Source organism: Elephas maximus, chromosome 9 (genome assembly GCF_024166365.1).
Source record: "Elephas maximus indicus isolate mEleMax1 chromosome 9, mEleMax1 primary haplotype, whole genome shotgun sequence".
NCBI lineage: Eukaryota > Metazoa > Chordata > Mammalia > Proboscidea > Elephantidae > Elephas > Elephas maximus.
Genome location: NC_064827.1, coordinates 78,806,790 through 78,815,095, shown reverse-complemented (window position 1 = coordinate 78,815,095; position 8,306 = coordinate 78,806,790). Strand labels below are relative to the sequence as shown.

At 57.0% G+C, this 8,306-nt stretch overlaps 2 protein-coding genes across 5 annotated transcripts; one reads left to right on the top strand and one right to left on the bottom strand.

The window, feature by feature from the left end:
* The first annotated feature begins 67 nt into the window (after positions 1–67).
* Positions 68–1,794, top strand: PTRH1 (peptidyl-tRNA hydrolase 1 homolog). Its single transcript, XM_049897159.1, has 5 exons — positions 68–212; positions 588–807; positions 1,029–1,128; positions 1,291–1,336; positions 1,444–1,794. Exons 1-5 carry the CDS (start codon positions 105–107, stop codon positions 1,627–1,629), a joined length of 660 nt encoding a protein of 219 aa, XP_049753116.1. The 5' UTR covers positions 68–104; the 3' UTR covers positions 1,630–1,794.
* Positions 1,795–1,803: 9 nt separating this feature from the next.
* On the bottom strand, positions 1,804–7,443 carry CFAP157 (cilia and flagella associated protein 157). Of its 4 annotated transcripts, none has more exons than XM_049897126.1 (9): positions 7,158–7,443; positions 5,380–5,681; positions 4,649–4,802; positions 3,929–4,196; positions 3,398–3,528; positions 3,039–3,189; positions 2,532–2,701; positions 2,152–2,338; positions 1,804–1,901 (listed from the first exon to the last, which is right to left on the bottom strand). In XM_049897126.1, exons 1-9 carry the CDS (start codon positions 7,322–7,324, stop codon positions 1,830–1,832), a joined length of 1,602 nt encoding a protein of 533 aa, XP_049753083.1. In that variant the 5' UTR covers positions 7,325–7,443; the 3' UTR covers positions 1,804–1,829. The 4 variants fall into 4 exon arrangements, with proteins under 4 accessions (XP_049753083.1, XP_049753085.1, XP_049753082.1 ...); XM_049897128.1 differs by having other exon boundaries at positions 5,380–5,651; XM_049897125.1 differs by lacking the exon at positions 1,804–1,901 and having other exon boundaries at positions 2,009–2,338.
* Positions 7,444–8,306: the final 863 nt, after the last annotated feature.

The following is an 8,306-nucleotide window of genomic DNA, read 5'->3' as shown; positions in this document are numbered from 1 at the left end:
GCGTAGCCCGCCCCGGATTGGGCTTTGGCGGCCGCCTCTGGACAGGTGGTGGCCGCGATTGGCCGCAGGTTGGCTGACGTCAGAGGGCGGGGTCCAGGCAGTGAATGGGCGGCAGCATGCCGCCGCCCGGCCTCTTGGGCCCTGGGCTGTGGATGAATAGGGCCATGAGCTGGTTGGTTTTGGAACCTCGACCCCCGGGGAAACGGTGGCTGGTGAGTGGAGTGGGGGGCAGTGACGTAGGAGCTCCTGGGGCTTCGGTTTTGCCATTGTCTCCGGTGCAAATTCCTTGCTCACTTTTTGTGTTTTTGAATCTGGAAAATGAGTCCAGTACCCCTACGGGCTTCAAACTATTCAGAAACTCTGCTCCTGTATCAGACAGAGCGCCCTGCCCGCCCGGCCTGCGGGGCACCAGTTTCCACTCAGCCTTCTCGAGTTTCCAGGGGGTTTGGGGCCTCTCTCCTCGCGCCGCTTCCTCACCCCGGCCCTTGCTCTCAGTTTCCACTCCTCTGCTTTGAGTCTCAGCGGGCGCCGTGAGATCGGCGGTGGGGAGAGTTGACAGTCCTCAGTTCCCCCGGTGCCGCCCGCAGGTGGCCGGCCTGGGGAACCCCGGACTGCCCGGCACGCGGCACAGCGTGGGCATAGCAGTGCTGGGACAGCTGGCACGGCGGCTGGGTGTAGCTGAGAGCTGGGCGCGCGACCGGCGCTGCGCCGCCGACCTCGCACTGGCTCCGCTCGGGGATGCCCAGGTGGTCCTCCTCCGGCCTCGGCGGCTTATGAACGCCAACGGACGCAGCGTGGCCCGAGCCGGTGAGTGAGGGCTCCGGGGCCAGAGAGGGGGCCCTGGGCTGTAGCAGACCTCCCTATTGACCTGCAAGTGCCACATGGCCTTGGGTACTTGTAGGGGCCTCAGTTTCTTTATATGTGAAGTGGGTCTATTCTGGCCCCACTTTATGCGAGCCGAAAGTGGGGACCGGATCCCTATAGGCAGATCCTGAAGTAACCAAGGCCACTGTCTCCATTTTGCCAAGCGGAGCTGTTCGGGCTGACTGCTGAAGAGGTCTACCTGGTGCATGATGAGCTGGACAAGCCCCTGGGGAAACTGGCTCTGAAGCTGGGGGGCAGTGCCAGGTAAGGCCCTGAATCAGTCAGGGTGGGGTAGGGACCCTGGCCTGACAGTTGGTGTAGCAGTAGTGGTGCTGACCTCAGTCTGGGCAAGAGATAGGGGCAGGGAGGTGTGGAAGGGCACTGACCCCAGGGAGGTACTAATTGCCCTTCCCCTATCTCTTGAAGGGGCCACAATGGAGTCCGTTCCTGCATTAGCTGCCTCAACTCTAGTGTGAGTCTGCCCCCACTCTGTCCTGCACTGGGGCTGGTGTGTCACCATGGGCCCCCCAACACTCTGAGTTCACCAAAGCTCCCTCTGCCTTTCTGTCTCCTCCACAGGCAATGCCGCGGCTGAGGGTGGGCATCGGACGCCCAACACACCCCGACGAGGTGCAGGCTCACGTGCTGGGCTGCTTCTCCCCAGCAGAGCAGGAGCTGCTGCCTCCACTGCTGGAGCGTGCCACTGACTTGCTCCTGGATCACATCCGGGAGCGAAGCCAGGGGCGGCCCATGCTGGGCATCTGATGCCATGGACATGGCTGCCAACCTGACTGCGATGCCCATATGCTCACCCATGTCCACAGAGCTGCCACGCCAACCTGCAGTATCCACTCTTTATATAACTCTTTTTCTCTGGGTTGCTGCAGGTAGCCCATGGAATAAAGGGGGGACTGTGGCCAGAATGGTCCATTTCTGGGGTAAGGAGTTAGTCTTCTTTCAATATCCTACTTAGGATGCACGCAAACTTCAGGAAGACTGAATTTTTTGAGCCTTCTTGGATAACCGAAGCTGTGAACCTGTAAGATTAAAGATGCAGGCTTGGAAGCTGAGGCTTCCTCTGGGATGCCTACCCTTACTCTGCCTGTAAGGGAGGAAATGCCTTAGTTGATTGAGGCCTTGCCACACCTTTCTTCAGCCCATTTTACAGATGGGGAGATGGAGGTTCAGAGCATTCCAGCCACATCCGCATGGTCACACAGCTGCAGTGTGGCAGAGTCCTAATTCATGCTCAGGGCTGGCTGCACCTGGGGCCCCTGGCACCCTCACCTCAGGGTTGCTGTATGCCTGGAGGGTTCCTACGCGGCTGGTGTGTGAAAGCAGCCTGAGGTCCTGAGGGTTGGGCGGGATGTGGGTCCGGCGCGGCACCAGGCCCAGGTCCCCTGGCTGGTAAGGGGTGATGCCAGATAGCTGCTGCAGCAGAGACCCCATCTTGGGTAGTTGGGTGCTGGGCAGGCTGTGAGGAGGGGGCTGGCGTCATCACCTCCATTTCATACATGAGGAGGCTGAGGCTCAGAAGCTTTTTGGAGAACCAGGCTTCTGGCCCGTGATTGGCTGGGGACAGCCCCTGGATGTGTCCCATGGCTGCTTCCCTTTGCCATGCTCCCCATGACTATCTTCTCTGAGGCCACACATGGCTACCTGCTCACCTCTCCGTGGGTAGGCCTTGGAGATGGGCCTCCCAGTGGGAATACACAGCCATCTGCGGGTTCAGGGCTATGGATGAGCTGAGCATGGCCAGCAGCTGCTGCAGCATCTCTTTACGCTGCAGCTGGAAGACCACATCGAAGTCCCCATTCTCCTGCTCTTCTGAGTGCATCTGCCGGCAGGGGTGAGCTCGTGGGGTCAGGCCCATAGTGGCCCCAACACCCACTGCAGGAAACCCCAACCCCAGTGCCCATTTTTTCAAAAGTGAGACCCATCCTTTAAATGGGAGGACTGAGGCCCAAGGCCTTTGAGGCCCTCAGAGAAGAAACCCAGCTCTTGTGAAACACTGAAGGGCTCCTCCAGAACCAGAAGAGGATGGGCTTGCCAGGGATCTCTCCGGGGAAGAGGGGGCCTCTGACCCGGCCCAGCCTCCTCCAACAGCTCCCAAGCTATTCTCTTAGCAGCTTCTGACCCTGGCCAGCCTCTTGCTTTCACCACTTCCTGCTCACCTGCACAATGTCCTGTAGAAAGGAGGTGGCCTGGTTCAGGGTCATCTCCAGGCTAGCCCGAACCTTCTGCTCTTGGGTCAGCTCCTGCTGCAGCTGCTGCACCTTGGCCTGCTGCTGCTCCATCTGCAGGTTCAGCTGCTCTTTCTGGCTCCTGGGTCCAGGATGGGACAGTCAGCAGCCCTCCTGCCTCCTTGGGCCCTGCCATTTCTCTGGCCCCAGAGGAGCCAGCATCCAGCCCCAGGCCTCATCCTGTCTGACAGATGAGGCCTCTCTTAAGACGATGTCACTGACCCGTATCATCTGACAAACAAGGGACTGAGCTCAGTCGTGCCCCCCCCGCCCCCCGCCATGGGCCCCACCTCAGTGCCTGGTTGTCCTTCTGCAGTTGCTGGACCTTCTGCTCCAGGTGACCCAGCAGTTGGTGCAGCTTTCTCACCTCTGCTGTGCCCTGTTGCTGCTGGCGACACTTCTCAGTCAGCATGAAGATGATCTGCAGGGGCGACAGGGGCCTTTAGCCAGCCTTGCCTCCCCAGCTTCACACCATCAGAGTTCCTTGACCGTTTGGACAGAGGCCAGCCAATGCCCCAGGAGAGGGAATAACCAGCTGGGGGGCCCAGCACCACTGCTGGGCAGAGCCCCAAACTTCCCAGGGATAGGCTTCACTCTAACAAGTTGTGGGGGCTCTAAAACAAGTGAAGAAAAACCGGAGCTGGGCCCAGCATCCTGCAGCCCCCATGGGGGGGCCCTCCCCTCACTGCTGCATCTCCCCATTATTTTTCCAGCCCGGGGTCTACCCTGCCAGGCTGTTCCCTTCCCCCAGTAGAGCAGGGCCCCTAGGGTTCCCTCCTCTGTGTGCCATACGCCCTGTGACAAGGGCTGGGTGGGCGCACCTTCTGGTGACCTCTGCTTTGCCTGGCCATGACCTTCTGGGTGTCTTCCAGCAGCTCCACCTGTTTGTACAGGGTGCCTTGGATGCCCTGGAGCTGTTCGTTCTCTTGCAGCAGCTGCATGCCGTGCCGGGACAGCTTGGACAGCTGTATGGAAATGGTGCTGTTCTCCTGGATGGCCCGCTTTGTGGTCTCCCACATCTGACTGCTGGCTACCTTGCGGAACTCATTGGCCACCACGTTCACGCGCTGGATGATCTCCTTCTTTAGTCTGGTCAGGAAGGGCAGGAGTGAGTGGGAACCAGGCAGGGTGCGCGCAGGCCCCGGCACCCCTCATGTCCTGTGAGGGCAGGACCACAGGAGGGGGCGGGGCCACGGGCAGGAATTGTTTCACTGTAGACCCTTTTGTACCTTTTGAATTTTAAACCATATCAATGTATAATTACCTATTAAATATAATCTAAATCACTAAGTGGCAAGACAAAGTCCAGAGGCTCTCCAGTGCCAGTGTGAAGCTGGGGAGCTTATTCATTTTTCTCCCATTCCTCCAAAAATTACCAGTCAGGATTCTGGGGTGTAGTCAGCTAGGTTGGGGAGCTAGTGACCTAGTCCAGTCCCCCACCCCCACCCCCCAGTTAGAATCTGAGGCCTGAGGTCTGGGATGTGCTTGGCTGCAGTGATAAAGGCCCTACAGGGTGCTGGCCCAGCACCTGGCCTGCCCACCTGTCCTTGTCCAGCACGGACTTCTTCTCCAAGTTGTATACATAGTCCTTGTAGTTGTTTTCCTGCTTCTGCAGCTGGTCCTCCAGGGTCGTGAACTTGTCCGTGAGCTCCTCTTTCTGCAGCCGGAACTCCTCCAAGGCTGCCAGCTTTCCCCCTGGCACCACAGGGTACAAGGCCTGGTGATCCCCCCCCGCCACTTCCTGCAAGTCCTCCTGTCCTTATGTTTCCTGATCCAGGGGACTGGAACCCTGTCCTGCCCCCATGCTTTTGCCCACTGTTATCTGGAACACCCCCCTCCACTAATCTTAGGAAGCCTCATTCAGGTTCTACCCCTCCAAGAAGTCTCCCTCCACACTCTGCCCCCTCTCACAAAAAACATTTGAACACCTCTGGGCCAGGAACGCATGACGTCATGAGAGCCTCATGACAGCCTTTGCAGCTGGGTGACCTTGGGCAAGACCCACTTCACCTTTTTGAGGTGTTTCCTCATCTGCACACGGGGTGACAGTATTTCTTGCCTCGCAGGATTGCCGGGACAATTCAGGAAGAGAATGTGTGCGAAGCAGCGCAAGCTGTCGTTACTCAAAATTGAGGGTCAGAGAGGAGAAGTACTTGCCCAAAGTCACAAAGATAGTGGTAAGGCTGGGATTTGAGCCCAAAGAGCCAGAGCCCCGATTTCCTGCATTGTGGTGTGCGCCCACCCACAGGCTGGCCCACCAGAGCCCCCTCACCAAGGATGATGTTCTCCGTGGTGAGCTGGTCCTTGGTCTCCTGGAACTCGTGGCGCACCTGGGCTAGCTGGGCCTCGAAGGCATCCTTCTCCATCTCCTTGGCCAGCTGCAGGCTTTGGAGCTGCTCATTGAGGTCGGTGATCTCATCCACCCGCTGGTTGAGCGTACGCTTGAGGAAGGCCACGATCTCCTTCTTGTTGTTGGCCAGCTGTTCGAACTCCTGGCGGAACAGCTTCTCCTGCACAGACAGCTCATCCCACTTCCGCTGGTACCTGGGGTGGGCGGTGCATGGGTCCTGGGGTCTGCGATACGGGGGTGATCCCCAGGGTGGGGCCAGGCAAGCCAGGCGTCCAGTATAGCTGGGCCCACTCTCCCGGACCTTCCTCACCCACACATGTCCCCTCTCTCCTTAGTAAAGGAGCTTTGAGGCTCCTCCCCATCTGAACCCAGCCTCTTCTCCAACCATGCCCCCTGAAAGAGTCAACACTTTATGAAGTCCTCACCGTGTGCCAGGTGCTGTGCTAAGAACTTTACGTTCATTACATCACTAGAAAGCAAGCTCTCGAAGACAGAGCCCTTGTCTGTTATGTTCACAGCTGTGTCCCTAACACCTAGGATGGTACCTGGTACATGCTAAGTGCTCAGTATATTTGTTGAATCCTCACAACAACTGGTAAGGAAGTAGGTACTATGGTGCTTATGCCCATTTTACAAAAAAGGAAACTGAGGCTCAGAGAGGTGAAGGGAACCCCTAGTTAGTAAGTAGCAGAATAAGGACTTGAACCCAAGTCAGTCTGACCCCAAAGCTGAGGCTCTTAACCACAGTGCCAGCTGCCATAGTGGGCTGGCCCTGCACCAGTCCCTAACACTTCAGCACTTCCCATTTCCAAGCCTTTGCAACCGCGGTCCCATCTGCTGTGACATTTCCTTACCCTTTTCCATTGAATGAACCCTGGTGTTGCCACATTTTGGCCCTTTCTTGGACGCACTCCTCTAGACTGGCCCTATGCCACTGGGATCTGATGTGTGTGTTTTCTCCACTTGGCAGACATGGTATCTCCTCTACCTCTGTATTCTTGGAGCAGAGGGCTTGGCAGATAGTATGCACCCAGTAACTGTCTGCCGATTCTTCAAATACATTCCATCTGGTCTCTCAACTCGAGGGAAGCTTGAGAATTTTTAAGAGCATCATGTAATCGATGTACTGGTTTTCAGTGGAATCACTGATAGAAGTTATTTGCAAGATGTTTTATAATTCATGCATGGCTACTGCACACAGACCACTGGAGTAGGGAGATGAATGAGCTGCTTGTGGAGTGCAGACATGGTCTGACGCTGTGTGATCAGCCTCAGCTCACTCAGGAAGCAGGCTACCTGGGGGAGTCACAGAGGCCAGTGTTCCTGTCCTGGAGCCTCCTCCTCCTGGGGGTGATTTCCCCTCTCTGAGCCTCAGTCCCCCTACCTGTGCAACGGGGATGACCTCAGGACCTCTTCTGGGATTGTTATGAGGACTCTGGGAGCAGAAATGGGATGAGGAATCCATTTTCCCTCAAAATCTCAAAGCCTCCCAATGCTACCTATGGGGAAACTGAGGCTGGGGGTAGAGTGGGTCCTGGGCATCACATGGAAGGTCAGTGGCAGAGCCCAGGTCAGAACACAGGCCTAGGGACTCCTGGCTGAGGCTGCACAACGGCCACCTCTGAGGGGGCTCCTGACCCCCACCAGGGCTTAGCACTGCCAGAGCAGGACTAGCTTCCCTTCCCTGCCCACCCACCCACCGGGCCAGCCTGTCTTCCAGGTCTCGGATCTGGATGTGGTAGAACTCCCGGGTCTCTGTGTCGAAAACCGGTTCCATGTTGGCTGTGTTGGGATCCTTCTTCCCCCCTTTCTTCTTCTTGATCTCGAGCTCCTTGCCCCCCTTGCTTGCCTTCTTTTTGGGAGCCATGGCTGGTAGCAACCACTGCCTGTAGGGGCTCTTTAAGAGGCTAGGTGGTTGCTAAGGCACTTGACTCCATACATAGTAACAAGCTGAGGGAGTGAGACTGGGTTTAAAGGGACCCTGCCCTCTTCTTAGCTGAGCTGCGGACTGGTGACCAGCCTCTCCCTCCAAGGCAGGCAACTGACCATGTCTGAGACCAGGTTGCTAGGCTCTTGGGGGCACTCTTTTGGGCTCTGAGATAACCCCTTCTTCCCCCAAGTGGAAATCAGAGATGTGGGGAATATCAGTCACCCAAACCTACTACCCTTGAGTTGATTCTGACTCACGGTGACCCTGTAGGACAGAGTAGAACTGTTTCAGAGGGTTTCCAAGGCTGTAAATCTTTGCGGAGGCAGACTGCCATATCTTTCTCCCAGGGAGTGGCTGGTTGGTTCAAACTGCTGGCTTTTTGGTTAGCAGTGGAATGCTTAACCAGTGCACTACCAGGGCTTCCTTGGGGAATATAAAAAAAAAAAAAAAATTTTTTTTTTAGGCCCTAGAAATTACTATCCATTCCCTTTGGCAGATCAGAAGATGGAGGCTCAGAGAGATGTGGGGACTTCCCCAAGCCACCCAGGACCAGAAGCCTGTCACCTGGCCCTGGGCCAAGGAGCGCCTCCCCTGAGGCCTCAGACCATGTGGCTCACAATTGGTGATGCAGCCCCATCATTCTGTCCACTTCGCCCAAAGCAGAGGGTAGGGAGAGCAGTACGGTAAGAAATAGACATTTAGTGTCAGGGGCTTCTGTGCTGTGGTCCCAGGACCTAGCACGTCCCTGTTCAGTGGCTGGTTCAGGTTTTTTCACACAACTTGGTGCAGGTGGTGCATCTGCCCAGTGCTGACACTGGGCAAACCAAGGCCTGTACTGTGGCTTTGGGCTGGGTGGCAACAGCCTGGGGCTGGGGGAGGTGAAGGTGGGAGATACCTGCTGGCCAGCTGCCCAGGTTGG

What these genes read in the sequence shown, in the direction of transcription:
- PTRH1 (XM_049897159.1), top strand. Translation starts at nt 105, where the DNA reads ATGGGCGGCAGCATGCCGCCGCCCGGCCTCTTGGGCCCTGGGCTGTGG. An exon ending in CCCCGGGGAAACGGTGGCTG is followed by an intron (nt 213 to 587) that starts GTGAGTGGAGTG and finishes TGCCGCCCGCAG; the next exon opens with GTGGCCGGCCTGGGGAACCC. An exon ending in TTAGCTGCCTCAACTCTAGT is followed by an intron (nt 1,337 to 1,443) that starts GTGAGTCTGCCC and finishes TCTCCTCCACAG; the next exon opens with GCAATGCCGCGGCTGAGGGT.
- CFAP157 (XM_049897125.1), bottom strand. Translation starts at nt 7,324, where the DNA reads ATGGCTCCCAAAAAGAAGGCAAGCAAGGGGGGCAAGGAGCTCGAGATC. An exon ending in TCCGTGCTGGACAAGGACAG is followed by an intron (nt 4,197 to 4,648) that starts GTGGGCAGGCCA and finishes CTTCCTGACCAG; the next exon opens with ACTAAAGAAGGAGATCATCC. An exon ending in AAAGCAGAGGTCACCAGAAG is followed by an intron (nt 3,529 to 3,928) that starts GTGCGCCCACCC and finishes TCGCCCCTGCAG; the next exon opens with ATCATCTTCATGCTGACTGA.